General features: G+C 45.8%; 1 protein-coding gene across 1 annotated transcript in view; it reads left to right on the top strand.

Annotated features, from left to right (window-relative positions):
• LOC121288542 (MICAL-like protein 2) overlaps positions 1-16260 on the top strand; it is a 103789-nt gene that overhangs the window by 81698 nt on the left and 5831 nt on the right. Inside the window, exons 11-13 of the mRNA XM_041207123.1 lie at positions 9782-9872; positions 11119-11192; positions 13649-13763. Of these exons, the coding sequence (XP_041063057.1) occupies positions 9782-9872; positions 11119-11192; positions 13649-13763 (280 nt within the window). The remainder of the gene's footprint in view (positions 1-9781; positions 9873-11118; positions 11193-13648; positions 13764-16260) is intronic.

The raw sequence follows: 16260 nt of genomic DNA, 5'->3' as shown, positions 1-16260 counted from the left end.
CGGGGCTTGGGTTGAGGTCCTGAATGGTGCACCCCCTTGGCTGCTTCACAGATGTGCCTGCGAAAGCAATGAGAGATAATTAATGCATGACAGGGGACTACAGAAGAGGGAACTGACTCACAGCATGGCTGTCTGATGGATGTTGCATTGCTGGATCCTCACTTGGTTGAGCACCGTCAGCACGGGAATGGTCCAGATCCTCGGCGGCCAGCTGGATGACTCTATTTTCAAAGTCTGTGAGGACCTTGATGTCAGGCATTCCTCCACTGGTCTGTGACCTCTCCTTTTTGTTGTGTGCCAGGTTGTCCTGCATGAAGACTGATGGAGAGAGTATAAGCAGGATGGCTGCCAGGCCAATGAGAAGGATGCCTGACATGTATGGGCGGTGAGTAATGCCATGGATGGCATGAGGACACGATCTGCAGGACAGGTCCTGTGTGTATGAGAGAGTGAATGTGATGTCCCTTGAACTGGCAGTGAGTGAGGTCCCTGTGGATGTGTGATGGATTTGTGAGTATGTGAGTTGAGAGTGATGAGAAGATTGACTTACCCTGGCGGAATGGAGATCATTCATCCTCTTTTGGCACTGGGTGACTGTCCTCTTTTGCAAAGTATTGGCGCTGACCACTGCTGCCACCGTCTCCCATGCTGAATCGGTGACCTTGCTTGCTGGTCCTCGCCCAGAGAGGGGTTAAGGACTTCACAGCAGGTATCCAGTCAGCGCCCGAGGGAGACTAAATTTGGGGAAGCATGCTTCCTCCCTTTGGCAGCCATGACTTTCCAGCAGCTTTTGATCCCTTAGAGAGAATTAGCTCTGTGCAGGGGCGCCTTTTAAACATGGCACCTGGATTATTGAAGGCCTGAGGTGACAGCAGGGCAGGCGAATTAGAGGCCTCCCCACCAAATGAAGTGGGACACTTGGCGAAGTGGGCGATATGGCGCAAAAGTCTGCCATTGTGGCCGGCGGGTAAAAGCACTTTTTTCACACCCGCTATTGCACTTAGTGCAAAACTCAGATGATTCTGCTCTTTGTCTCTGTCTTCACTGAAGCGTTCTGGAAATAATGGAGAACCAAGGGTCTGGTGGAAATAAGGAACTTAGAGGTATTATCATTAGCAAAGAGATGGCACCAGAGAAATTAATGGGACTTAAAGTGAAAGTGACCTGACAACCCACATCTTAAAGTTTTAAGAGAAGTAGTTAGAGAGATAATAGACGTATTGGCTTTGACCTTCCAGAATTGCCTAGATTTCAGGATAGTTCCCATCGATTTGAAGGTATCAAAAGTAACTACATTATTCAAAAAAGGAGGGACAGAGAAAATATTCTAGTTAGTCTGATATTAGTAATAGGCAAAATGCTAGAATATATTATTAGGGACATTGTAACAGAGCCCTTAGAAAATCATAACATAATTCAGTAGAGTCAATGTGGATCTATGTAAGGGAAATGTGTCTGGATTTAATGATGACTCAGGGAGCAGGAAACATCGAGGGTGGGTTGAGTTATTTATGTGGGAGCTGAAATTTTGAAATTACGATGGCAGGTTCAGGCTGAAAAATTAAGTCAGCGTTGTGGCTGTGGCGGGTTAGGCCTCACACCATCCTGTTGCAGGTTCCTACTTGTACTAGATTTACATGCCATGAATACTCATTATCTTAAAACTTTTTGAAATTAAGCCTTACCTTCAAGTTTAAGTTAGTAGCTCATGGAAACCTCATGGCATCTGGTTCATGTTTGCTTAAGGGTGGCAAGCACCAGTTGGCTTTGTGAGGTTGTGTCTGAGGTGAGCCTTTGTCCTTGTTGAACCCTGCAGCAAGGGAGGAGAGCTGGAGAATGGCAGCTTGTGTGGAGGCTTGGGACCAGCAAGGGATGGTCAGGGATGAGGGAGGGTTGGGGGTTTGGACAGGGGCATGGAGGACTGGAAGAGGGCTTCAAGGGAGAGCAGCAGGTGGGGTTGGGACTTGGAAATGTGTGGGGGGAAGGGCCTGGCATCTTGGGTGTGGTTGGAGAGGTCATTGTCTGAGGGGGCAGTCAATGAGGATAAACAGAATGAGAGACCTAAAGAACAGGGTTAGCACTGTCTAAATTGGGTCCTGTGGGTCAAACTCAGGTTGCTGGTGGCAGAGGGAACATTAATAGTCACACTGTTGCTGGCCATTTTCAAAAACTCATCTGTAGCTCGCAGGAGTGCAGATCCAAGTGGGTGGAGGCTAGTGTGGGGTGGGTGGAGTTTTGGGCCTGGACGATTGGAAGAATAGAAAATCTCACTGCTCGGCAACTCAGTGGTGAAACCTATGGACACACAGCTTCCTATCACTGACTGCCTTTTTCACACAGTTCACTCGGTGGAATACTCATGGGCCTCTTACACCAACCTCGGAAACAGGAGAGGATGTAACAAAGGAAGGCTCTCGCAGTCAGTAAGTGAGGCCACAAGGCCAGCAGCAGGCAGAACCAGAGAGGGAGGGTGGAGAAGAAGTCAGCCATCCAGGGAAGGCACTGAGAAGAAGGTCACTGGTGCATCAGCGTGTCTTCAGAAGATGGGGAAACTACCTCCAGATGTCCGAGGGGCAATGCCAGAGGCACCTGAGGATGTCCCAGGAAGCAGTCACTGAAATTTGCCAGATCCTGCAGCAAGACCTGCAGCCATATGGAATTGGTGGAAACCCCATGCCTCTGGCCCTCAAAGTGACTGTGGCGCTCAACCTTTTCACCAACAGCTGCTACCAGAGCTCCACTGGTGACATGTGGCATTTCGCAGGCTGCCACACACGGGAACATCAAAGAGGTGACTAATGGCCTCTCCCATCATGCCAATGAGTTCATCAGGCTGACCACAGATGATGACGGCCCCAAGTGGCCAGAGCAATGGGCTTCACGGCCATTGCTCATTTCCCCGAGAGTACAAGGGGGAATTGACTGCACTCATGTCACCATTAGAGCTCCCTCAGAATAGCCAGCAGTATATGTGAACCGCAAGGGGTTCCACCCTCTAAATGTCAAACTGGTTTGGAACTACAGATGAAGAATCATTTCCATCATGCTCATTTCCCACGGACCTCTCATAACTCATTTATCTTGTGGAACTCGCATATTGAGCTTTATTGAGTACCCTGCCCAGCTTGACGACTGGATCCTGGATGACGAAAGCTATTCCCTCTGGACCTGGTTGATGGAACCAGTAAGGGATCCCCACAGCACAGAGGAAGAGCACTACATTGCAGCCCACTCCTCCACCAAAGCCATCATCAAACAGACCATTGGCATGTTAAAAATGTGCTTCCACAGCCTTAAAAGGTCTATAGAAGCTCTGCAGTACTCACCACACAGTGTTTCAGGGATAGTTGTGGTATGAAATGCACTGCACAATGTGGCAATACAACATAGCAAATCCTTCCATCAGGATGTTAGGGAGGAGCAACACACCTCCTCAGATGAGGATGAATGGGTTGAGCCTCGGGAAGAGGACATGAGTGTGCATAAGCCTCTAATGGATGCGAGGACCATGGAGAGAAGTGCCAGGGATACCAGAGACAATCTCATATACATGAGATTAATCCAAAGTTGAGGTATCTACATGACTATAGTCCAATTGCCAGGGCAGGTTTGCCTGCTGGGGATGTCTACCAATCCCTATCAGCCTCCCCGTCTCCACTCCCATGGAGCTACTTCTAACCTGCTACCACCTAGAATAGCAAGGGGAGTGGACTTCTGCCACACACATTAGCACTTGAAGATTGTTACCAGGAGTACTGATGCCAAGCTGTTCCAGTACAGCTACGACACTGACAATATGAAAAATTGCCCAGGTGTGTCCTGTACACAAAAAGCAGGAGAAATCCAACCCAGCCAAATACCGCCCCATCAGTCTACTCTCCATCATCAGTAAAGTAACGGAATGGGTCAGCAACAGTGCTATCAAGCGGCATTTGCTTAGCAATCACCTGCTCACTGATGCCCAGTTTGGGTTCCACCAGGACCATTCAGCTCCTAGCCTCATTACAGCCTTGGTTCAAACACGGACAAAAGAGCTGAACTCCAGAGGTGAGGTGAGAGTGACTGCCTTTGACATCAAGGCATTTGACCGAATGTGACATCAAGGAGTCCTAGCAAAATTGGACTCAATGGGAATCAGGGGGAAAACTCTCCTCTGGTTGGAGTCATGCCTAGCACAAAGGAAGATGACTGTGGTTGTTGCAGGTCAATCATCTCAGCTCCAGGACATCACTGCAGGAGTTCCTCAGGGTAGTGTCCTAGGCCCAACCATCTTCAGCTGCTTCATCACTGACCTTCCTTCCATCATAAAGCCAGAACGGGGATGTTGGCTGATGATTGCACTATGTTCAGCACCATTCGCGACTCCTCAGATACTGAAGCAGTCCATGTCCAAATGCAACAAGACCTGGACAATATCCTGGCTTGGGCTGACAAATAGCAAGTAACATTCGTGCCACACAAGTGCCAGGCAATGACCATTTCCAACAGGAGAGAATCTAACCATTGTCCTTTGACATTCAATGGCATTACCATCACTGAATCCCCCACTATCAACATCCTGGGGGTTACCATTGACCAGAAACTGAACTGGATTAGTCATATAAATACTATGACTGCAAGAGCAGGTCAGAGGCTAGGAATCTTGTGACAAGTAACTCTCCTCCTGGCTCCCCAAAGACTGTCCACCATCTACAAGGCACAAGTCAGGAGTGTAATGGAATACTCTCCATTTGCCTGGATGAATATAGCTCCAACAACACTCAAAAAGTTTGACACCACCCAGGACAAAGCAACCTAATTGATTGGCACCCCATCCACAAACATTCACTCTCTCCACTACTGATGCACAGTGGGAGCAGTTTGTACCATCTACAAGGTGCACTGCAGGAACTCACCAAGGCTCTTTAGACAGCAGCTTCCAAACCCACGACCGCTACCATCTAGAAGGATAAGGGCAGCAGACAAATGGGAACACTACCACCTGGAAGTTCACCATCCTGACTTGGAAATATATCACTGTTCCTTCACTGTCGCTGAGTCAAAATCCTGGAACTCCCTCCCTAACAGCACTGTGGGTGTACCTACATTACATGGACTGCAGTGGTTCAAGAAGGCAGTTCATCACCACGTTCTGAAGGGCAATTAGGGATGGGTAATTAGCAATGCCCACATCCCATGAATGAATAAAAAATAAATATGTCAAGCAGCCTACATTGAAATCTCAGAACCTGCTGCATTGTTACAGGTCTTTCACTTCACATATGGCAATTCTATTGTCCCTGTGCAACATAATCTCAGACAACCTGCTTTCCCCTGTACATATTTGAGTGTCTCCAGAGCCCAAATCTTCCTCTGTGTCTCACAGACTACCTATCTTCTAAATGGATGCACACATGAACATTAAATACAGATTGATCACCATCACACAACACCCTAGTCTCCTCCACAATAAAGGAGATGTCTCACATTCTCCAACAGCCATCAATGAGTGCCAATCATGAGACATGCCAGCATAGTTAATTCTCTGACCAATCATGTACCTAAAAAAAGGATAATGATGTACACCTTAATAAATTGGAAACAATGCATTCCACTATATTTACATGTGACAAAGTAAACTTTGTACAAATATCTTTGTGCTTTCATTAATTCTCAGGTTTTCTTTTCCTCCCAGTACGTCTTAATGTGAACCCAGAATCAACAGCTGAAGTGAAGGCAGGCTACTGAGTGTGATGTCCCGTTGCCTGTGATGACTTTGCTGGGTGTCCTCTGGAGTTCTGGGGCCTTGAGGGCTCTGGCCTACTGAGGGTGTCCTGCATGGGTGCAGGGTTAACCTCCTTGGCCACACCTGCTGGAGGCAATAGGGTCAATGGCAGAGGGGAAGATGAGAAGCTGTGCACCCTTGGGGTGTCTTGACAGGAACTACTGGGGCAGCTGGCACACACTTCTCCTCCACCTGGGTGCACAATAGCATCTCCCTTTCTCCCTGAGGAGAAGGGACTTCTGGATGGAGGACCAGGTGCCTTGTCTCCCTCTCGCCTAACCGTTGCTTATGGAGCAGGGCTAGAGCGAGGAAGTGCAGTTCAAAGCAGATATGGATTGATTGCTCAATCTGGCCCTCCATGGCAATCTCTCCATGGAGGGAACCATGTGTTCATTTGCCTGTGACATGGCAGAACCCATGGTGTGCATGGACTCCTCCATAGTCCACACGGAGCTGCGCATAACCCCTGATATCTCCGCCATATGATCCCCTAACTTCTGCTGCATCTTCAGCAAACTTCTTATAGCCACGACCGGAGGTGCCTCTTCAGCATAGGGCTGAGGGGTTGGGGGATATGGGGACTTGTTCCTCAGCTGTCCTTTGTGTGTCAGGGTCCTCGACTATCACAGTTTTCCTCAGCTTCTGGGATGAGTCTGTGCTGTGTTCACAAGAATGTGAGCCCGATTCTAAATGCGACCCCTCTGTGACCTTGGTGGGTATACCTTTGCTGCTGGAGGGTGCAGTAGAGACAGGTGACAGTGCATCCTCTGGGTCACTGGTGTCATTGTGCCCGGGGTGGAGTCTTTGGTCTCTAGTGGCTGAGGCCTGGGGTCTGGATTGGGACACCCTGTAAAGGAGAATGAAAAGAAGCACATTAAGGTTCCAGAGTCAATGAGCAGAGTGTGGTCCTGAGTGTCCATTATAGCAGCACGAGGTTAGATGCATTCTCTCTCTGCTGCCTTGCCAATTTAGCCTCACCTTCAACAAAGGATTGGCCACCCTGTTCCCCAACATTCAAGAGGACTTTTTCCTCAGCAGGGGTGAGGATATTGAGGTTGGGCACCCCTCTACCCATCTTTGCCCTTTCCTTTTGATAATTGGTCTGATTGTCCTGCAGGAGAATGTGGCGATTTAGTGAATTGATAGGTGCCAACTGCCCCCCTTGTCTGCATGCGTCCCCATCACATACTGACCTGTCCATGTGTTAGGTTGCACCCAATCGTTCATTCAAGCCAAACCGTCACGCGCTTTGGCCTCAAGAATCATGCAGTCCTGGGGCTCATCATTCATTCATCCACCTAGCCTAGCTGCACACTTGCACAAATACATAGCCTGATGCTCAAATGAGAGATAGTCTCATGCCATTGGGCGGATCGAAGATCATTGACCCTTTTCCGGCACTGGACCCAGGATCTTCAGTGGACCCCATGGTTGCTAACCTCCTCTGTGATCTCCGTCCAGGCTGCCTTGGTCAGGCGGGAGGGGTCTCCTGTTGCCCTCACTTGGCATAAGCACCTCTTGCTGTTCCCTGACCTGAATTTGGCGCACACTTCTGGTTTCCTCGTCAGAAATGGTGCATCACTGATTAAATTCTGCCCAGTGTTTGACAAATCTGTTTGTTTTTTTGAGGATGTAGCTAACAGTGTAGATAAGGGGGAACCAGTGGGTGTGGTGTATTTGGATTTTCAAAAAGCTTGAGATAAGATGTCACACGAGGTTATTACACAAAACTAGGGCTCATGGGATTGGGGATAATATATTAACATGGAATGAGGATTCGTTAATGGATACAAAACAGAGTAGGACTAAATGGGTTATTTTTGGTCTGGCAGACTGCAGCTAGTGGGGTAACACAAGAATCGACACTTGGGCCTCAGCTATTTACAAAATATGTCAATGCCTTAGATGAGTGGTCCAAGTGTAGTCTGTCCCATTTTGGTGACGATCCAAAGTTAGATTGGAAAGTAAGCTGTGAGGAGAATCAAAGAGGCTACAAAGGGATGTAGTTGGGTTCAGTGAGTGGGCAAGAGCATGGAAGATGGAATATAATACGGCGAAGTGTGAAATTATTCATTTTGGTTGGAAAAATAGAAAAGCAGAATTTTTTTTTAAATGGTGAGAGATTGGAAAATGTTGGTGTTCACAGGCACCTGGGTGACCTTGTATATGAAACACAGAAAATTAGCATGTAGCTACAGCTGGCAATTAGGAAAGCAAACAGTATGTTAGCCTTTATTGCAAATGGATTGATGTATAAGAGCGAAGAAGCCTTATTATAATTGTATAGGGCTTTGCTGAGAACACCCCTGGAGTCCTGTGTGCAGTTTTGGTCTCCAGACCTAAGGAACAATATTCTTGCTTTGGAAATTCACAAGACTGATTCCTGGGATGAGGAGATTGTCCTATGAGGAGAGATTGAGTAGACTAGGCCTATGTTCCCTGCAATTTAGAAGAAGGTGAGGTGATCTTATTGAAACATATAAGATTCTTTAAAAGCTTAATGGGGCAGATGCTGGGAGAATGTTTCCTCTGGCTGCAATCTAGAAACAAGGGTCACTGTCTCACAATAAGGATTTGGCCATTTTGGACTGAGATGAGGAGACATTTCTTCACTCAAAGTGTAGATATTTGCAATTCTTTACTTCAGAGAGCTGTGGATTCTCACACATTGAGCACGTTCAAGACAGAGATCAATAGATTTTTGAATACTAAGGGAATTAAGGGATATGGAGATAATGTGAGAAAGTCAAGTTGAGCTAGAAGATCAGCTATGAACGTACTGAATGGCAGAACCAGCATAAGATGCTATTCCTATACAACATAGACATGGTACATGGGAACAGAAAGCTGGAGGGAGAAAGTTGTCAATGAGGTCTGAGTTTTGATGTTTGGAAATCTGAAAATTAAATTTTAGGAAACATGAAGGTCACCATATCAAAAAACACCAACCGAGGAAAATCAGACTATTTAGCCCCGATTTTAACTCCCTCGGCTTTGTGGGGGATATAATCAAAATGAGATTAGCGACTAACCCCCCTCTGATCATGCTGCTTCACGATATTACACTGTTGTTTTGAGCAGGTTGGTGGGACACCCACAGAAAAGCAGCTGTGGTTCTTCTTAAATATGAAATTAGGCGCTGGGTTTGGAGGGTGAGGGGAAACAATGATGAGTTCCTCTTCCATTAGGAAAGATGTGCTGAGAGGGAATCATGGGCCAATAGGGGGCCAGAATTGAATGTTTTTAATTTTTTGGGAGGTGGGTGGGTTTCCTTAGAGTCTCACAAGAAACCTTAGGCCTCCTTTAACTCTGGTCTTTCCCCTTCCCTGATCTTAATTACTCTCCTCCCATCCACTACTGCTCACCTGACTCTGAGGACCTCTCCGGTGGGTCCTCCTAACACCTGAATTCCCAGTCTCACCCCCTGCCGGTTTTGGTGGCTCCCCTGGCTCGGGAGTCTAGAAGTAGAGGGGTCACAGTATAAGAGATCGGCTATTAAGGACTGAGAAGAGGAGAATTTCTTCACTTGGGGAATTGTGAATCGTTGGAATTCATTACCCATGAGATCTGTGGATACTTCGTCACTGAATATTTTCAAGACAGAGATTGGTAGATTTTTGGGCACTGAGGGAATCTCGGGATATGGAGATAGGTGGGAAAGTGCAGCTGAGGTAGGGGGTTTGTTGTGTGTACTGAATGGCCTAGCAGACTCAAGGAGCCAAATGTCACATTGGCGCTCCTATTTCTTATGTTCCTACATTTCTGGCACTTGAGGGTGTTTAGGCTTGTTGGACCCACTGGTATTTTCCTGCTGATCAATTTGTTGTGATGGTTTATATCATGTCATGTGTAGATTCCAGTGTCTGAGCAGTTAGTCAGCCCAATGTAGGATATAGGAGAATAAACAATACTCTGTGTGACTTGACCACTGTGTATTTGATGGCTGCTGCTGTTATCAATTCACCTGTTTTTAGAAACTCTGGAATTTTTTTCTTTCCTTTTATTAAAAACAAACAGATGAAAGGGAAGATGACTTGATGGTGGAGTGGTTCAAACTGATCCATGAAAAACAGTTGCTGATGAGACGGGAATCGGAGCTCGTTTACATGTGAGTAGGAAGTGAGCAGGGGGAGGGTGAAGACAGGACTGCAAGTAATTTCAGTACTGTACATTGTAACTGGTGCCCTGCCTTCCCCCTCTCCCTGACCCCACCGTCCTCCCCTCCCAACCCTCCCCTCCCTCTCCCAACCCTCCTTCTCTCCCTTCCCAGCCCTCCCCTGCCTCTCTCGCCCAACCCTCCTTCCCTCCCTTTCCAACCCTCCCCTCCCTTCCTGACCCTCTCTGTCTTGCCACCTCCCTCCCTGCCCCAACCCTTCTTCCCTACCTTCCAACCCTCTCTGGCTTCTCAACCTTTCCATCTTGCCTTCCCATGTCCCTCCCTCCCTTCCTTCTTCACATTTGAAAAATCAGGGCTGTGTTTAGAACTGAGTGAATAATAAGACCATTTAAAAATGTGATGGGATGGAACAAAGCAGACCTTGCAACAGTTAATAGAAGGGCAAATACATAGAAGATGAGAGAAGAGATTTGGAGAGCAGGAGAAACCCTTTTACAACAAGGTTATGAGGCTATGAAATGCAATGTTAGTGATTAAGGTAGAGATTAGGTCAACATTTAAGAACAGGTTTGATAGGTGATTGAAGGAAAGGGAGAATAAGGGACATGGAGCTGAGTAAACACATGGGATTAGGATGTTAGATATGTGAAGGATAAACACAAACATGGACTGCTTGGGCCAAATGGCCTGTTTCTATGTTTTAATTTCTATATAATTCTCAAATTAACTCTCAGCCTTCCCAAAGAGGGTCCCTCAAACCTACACCTCTTCTCTTTTAAGGAGACTACCTTGTTGCCTTTCTGCCCTGTTTATATAGTATTGCCCAGTTCAATTAGCCTCTGTGGTACCATAAAGTTACCCTGTATTGCCCTAGCAAAGACTAGATTTCTTCTTCATTCATGAATATTTGTAATGTCAGACAGAGTGTTCAGAAAACAGACCTTTTTCCATGCTACTTCATCTAACCCTATCAGCATATTCTTCTATTCCTTTCCCCCTCCTGCACTTATCAAGCTTCCCTCTCAATGCATTACAATTCCTCCTCTATGTTTATGAACAATTTCTTCATCAGTGTGAACAGTTTGACTGGATCCGTCTCACTACTGATCCTGCCAATCTTCCCCAATACTCATTTCCAATGGGAACATACCAAATGCCTTTGATCTTTCCTCATTACTTCCACTTCTGAGACCAGGTATTAGTTGGCGCCAACTCTGCATTTTTTTGTTGTTGACAGATCGCAGCAACAGATTTTGGAAGACCGACAGTGTCAGATCGACCAGGAGTTACGAACGTTAATGGAAAAATCAGGTCAGTGCAGAAACAGAAGAATGTTCTGTCCAAAGTATAGCAGTTTCAGAATATCTATAAAGACCACTCTGTCCTTGGCTTCCTACATGGTTCCAATGAAGCTCCAAGCTAGCTTAAGGATCAGCACCCTACCTTTCAATTGGGCACTTTAGAGCCTTCCGAACTGAACATTTAAGTTCAACCATTTCAGGTTGTAACTGCTGCTCCCATGTTTTCAGGTAAAAGGTGCCAGTAATGGTTTTGTTCTTGCCATTTATTCTTCCTCTAGACACATCTTTTGTTTCTTTACTTGTCCCATTACTATATTCTTTGGCCTTGCACCATCAACCCTCTTGCCATTTAATCCCTCCTTTTCTCCACCCTATCATAGAGCTTCCCTTTTCTTTCCTCTAAGCACGACGCCTCTATCTAGGCTGGTCAGCGTAAGGGCCACCAAATTCAGACACCTCCAGGAGACATGTTGGGTGATGTCATTGTGCATAGGATGATGTCAGCATGCACCCATGTGATGTCAGCATGCACAGATGTTTCTGTGGCAAAGTGGGTGGAGGATGGGGTGGTTGCAAAGTATAAAAATGTATCAAAACCAAACCTGCCTCTTGAATCCCCATCACAGTGAGGCAGCTGCAGACGGGGAAAGGAGAGAGCACAGGCCCCTGGTCAGTGCTTTCCTAGGGTGAGTGAACAGAAGGTCAAAATACCAGATGTGAAGCCATCCGGTACCAGACAGCAGCCAAACTAGCTAAAAACCAGACTGTTCCGTACAAAATCAAACATCTCATAGAGCCTTAGAGTCATAGAAGTCTACAGCACAGAAAAAGACCCTTCAGCCCATCGAGTCTGCACCAGTCAAACAAGTACCTAACTATTCCAATCCCGTTTTGCAGCACTAGGCCCATAGCCTCGTATGCCATGGCATCGCAAGTGCACATCCAAATACTTCTTAAATGTTATGAGGGCTTCTGCCTCTACTACCCTTTCAGGCAGTAAGTTCCAGATTCCCACCACCCTCTGAGTGAAAAATTTCTTCCTCACATCTCCTCTAAACCTCTTGCCCCTTAGCTTAAGTCTATGCCCCCTGGTTATTGATCCCTCCACCAAGGGGAAAAGTTCCTTCCTGTCTACCCTATCTATGCCCCTCATAATTTTATACACTTCAACCATGTCCCCCTCAGTCTCCTCTGTTCCAAGGAAAATAACTCCAGTGTATCCAATCTCTCCTCATAACTAAAAATCTCCAGCCCAGGCAACATCCTGGTAAATCTCTGCACTTTCTCTAGTGCATCACATCCTTCCTATAATGCGGATTTCAGAACTGCACGCAATACTCTAGCTGTGGCCTAACCAGAGTTTTATGCAATTCCAGCATAACCTCCCTGCTCTTATATTTTATGCCTCAGCTAATAAAGGCAAGTATCCCATATGCCTTCTTAACCACCTTATCTACCTGTTCCGCTACCCTAAGGGACTGGTGGACATGCACGCCAAGTCCCCTCTGATCCTCGGTGCTTCCCAGGGTCCTACCATTCATTGTGTATCTGATCACCCTAACTGCTCTCCCCCTCTCCCCCCAACACCTTACCCTTTTTCCTGGCTTTGCACTTGCTCAAATACTGTCAAATTTCTAACTTTCTCCAGTTCTGTTGAAAGGTCACTGATTTGAAATGCTAAAAAAGGAGCTCTTGTATACAATTAGCCGTGATTTTATTGAATGGTGGAGCAGGCTCGAGGGGCTGAATGGCCTATCTTTGTTCCTGTTTTTTATGTTCTCTGCTTCATCCTGTGCAGATGGTGTTGACCTGCTGAGTGCTTCCAGCATTTTCTATTTTACTAACTATAAAGTGGTGTCTTGTTGGGTGAAAAATGCTCCCAGTGCCTTGCTCTTCTGTCCCAGAGCTGAATGTTCACCGACCATGTGCAGTGGAAACTGTCCATGACAAGAACTGCTCCAACCTGATTAACTTGCCTAACAGCACAAAGGCTGGGATCTCTCTCAGCCCCTCCAACTGCAAGGTCCACTCGTCCAGCCTGACCAGATCAGAGGAATTTGGCCGTTGTCAGATAAAAGTAATATGTTGGCCCAGGAGAAGCTTTTGAAGGAAATCAGTCCCCGAGGGAGTACCCCTTTAAATGTGCCTCCCATTTGTCTGCCACCCTGTTTAAGTGACTAATTGCACTATGTAAGAAATAATACTATAGATTCAGACCCACCAGTGGTCTTAATGTGGGTGAAGGTTCTTAATCACAGTCCTAGAAAACACAAAAACTGTTCCCAGGGACATAATCAACTACAACAACTTGTATTTATATAACATTTTTAACATAATAAAATGTCCCATAGTCCTTCACTGAAGTGTTATCAAAGAAAATTTGACACTGAGCCATGTAAGGAGACATTAGGACAGGTGTTGAAAAGCTTTTCTGTGTTTGTGTATACCAACGTATGGCCATTGCAGAGGAAGAAAAAACTGATGGAGATCGAGCTCGTGAACAGGAGCTGATGGAAGAGCTGCTAAAAACAGTTGAGGACAGGAATAACATCATTGACAGACTGGATGAGGACAGAGTGAGGTATGAGACAACCACTAAAAGATGTATAACCCAGGCTAAGGAATATATGTTCAAGTTTATGTAGAGACACTGCTTAGCAAAAGTATGATTCCAGGGAATGCCTGACTTTTCCTTTAGTGCCAGGATCAAGAAGAGCAGAAATATAGGATCGGGAATAAGGTCAGTAGGTGCTGTGAGTCTGTCCCTTTGTGGATTGACCCCCAACTCCCTCTATCCATCACATCTCTCAATCTATTCTGCCTCCATTTGTATCCAGTAGTACCTTGATCTTACTTAGACTACTTACCTCAACAACCTTCTCTATTAACTATGCTATAAGTCTTATTACCTTTCTGGTTGAAAAATTTCCAACTTCCTGATTTTGCCTTTTAAACTTGTGTTTCAATCCTTCACCAGTATGAGTAATTTGGATTTAACTTTATCAAACCCCTTCATAATCAGGAAAGCTTCTACAGGGAATAGGTGAAAGGCTGCAGCTGATATGTCTAGCTGAAGCTCAAACATTGGTGCGAAGGGCTGAATGGTCTCCACCCTCTCTATAATGTCTGTGATTCCAGCTTACCTTGAATTATTTGTTCCACTGCCCCTCCTCTCTCCACCAAGGACTAATGGTTCTCGAATCATCTTAATTGTATTAATACTGACACCAGATTTGTACAGAATTAACAAGATTACAGGATAAAACTCTTCCTTGTCCCTCTTTGCAATTAGACTTGACCACTTAATGTCAATTTGGGCACATTTGAACTCATGGCCAGGAAGAACAATGCACTGTTGACTTTATTGGAGGTCCTCAGAAAAATTGACAAGAGGAACCTTTCATTTCTTGACTCTGAGTTGGATGCCAACTTGGAGGCAAGAGGCTTTAGCTCCCAATGAATGAACTGTGGGCTTAAATTTTAACAGAAGATTTGGTTTTGTCAAACTGTACGAACATTAACTAAACTGTTCATGGTGCAGCATTTTACACTGAACTTCACTGTCCAATACAATGAACAGAGGAGTAGTTAAGTGTGTGCCATCTGTCACTCTGTCTCTGCCATATGGACAAGTGCCACCCTGGCAATCTATCGTGCTGCCACTCACTGCTGCCTGGAAATGCACAGCTGATTTTAAAGACCAACTCCCTTGAGAAATAAACTCAGCAAGCACCCCCTTTATAAAATGTGGCGGCTGCATTGTATTGTCTGTGTTACCCATCTGCCCTGTCTCTGGATCCTGCTCTCACCAGTTTCTTGCTAAAATCACTGAGGAGCAACATTTAAGACTTCAGGTTGTCTGGAAGATGCAGCACCAAGAAAATTAAGAGCCTGCTTCCCTAACAACAATAATAACTTGTATTTATCTAGTGCCTTTAATTTAGTCAATTGTCCCAAGGTGCTTCACAGGAGCGTATTCACACAGAAATTCAGACACCAAGTCACATAAGGAGATATCAATATGGATGACCAAAATCTTAGTCAAAGGAATAGGGTTTAAGGAAGGAAGAAAGAGGCAGGGAAGTTTAAGGAGGAAATTCCAGAGATTAAGGCCCAGACCGCCGAAAGCATGACCACCTATGGTGGAGCGATTACAATAGGGGATATGCACGAAGAAGAACTAAGATATGAGAATTGGAGGAGTCAGAGATCTCAGAGGGCAGCAAAAGATTACAGACAGAGGCAGGGACCAGCCATGGAGAGATTTAAACACCTGGATGAGAATTTTAAGATAGAGGCGCTGCTGGACTGGGGGCCAAAGTAAGTCAGCGAGTACAGGGGCAATGATGAACAGGACTTGGTGTGTGTTAGGATATGGGCATCGGAGCTTTGGATGAACTCAAGTTTACGGAGGGTGCAAGTTGAGAAGCTAATCAGGAGAGCATTGGAACAGTCAAATTTCCGTTTGAGTTCACTAGAGGCATCCCAATGGGATCAAAAGTCATTTACTTTCAAGGTGAATAAATTAGCCAGCCAGTCACCTCTAACTAGTGCAAGTGTACCTCCTGGTGGCTATGGAAGGTAAGAGAGGGAAGATCACTTTAAAACCATATTGATTATTGTTGGGGGTTTGAGGGTGCATGGCTGCCACCTTGAGCTGCACTGTGGTTGAGATTCACTCTCAAGAATGCTGCTGTGCATCTCACCATGAAGAATGTGAGCTTAGTCTGTGCCCAACATTTTCCAGAAGGTGAACTTCTTCTTTTGGATGTGACTGTGACTAAATGAAGAGGTTTGCTGTCATTTTAATTTGCTATTCAATGGTGGTACCTGAGGAGTTAAAATCTGCTGTACCTAGAAACCATTTTCCAGACTAATTTCATGCAAAAGGTGCATGATTAATATTTGGCCGTTGACTTGTGGGAAGAACTAAGCTACACAATTCAAATGCAAACAGACTGAATGATTAGTTCAGTGTGGGAGCTTCTTTTGAATGTGGTTGATAGTTCTTTAGTGCACAAGTCCCTGTAATTTAGTTTGGGGGCTGCTTATTATCTGGCCAGTCAAATCAGTCTGGA

This window comes from Carcharodon carcharias, chromosome 15, assembly GCF_017639515.1.
Source record: "Carcharodon carcharias isolate sCarCar2 chromosome 15, sCarCar2.pri, whole genome shotgun sequence".
In the NCBI taxonomy this organism is placed as follows: Eukaryota; Metazoa; Chordata; class Chondrichthyes; order Lamniformes; family Lamnidae; genus Carcharodon; species Carcharodon carcharias.
Note: the sequence above shows the minus strand (reverse complement) of the source record. Positions and strands in the feature narration are given on the sequence as shown.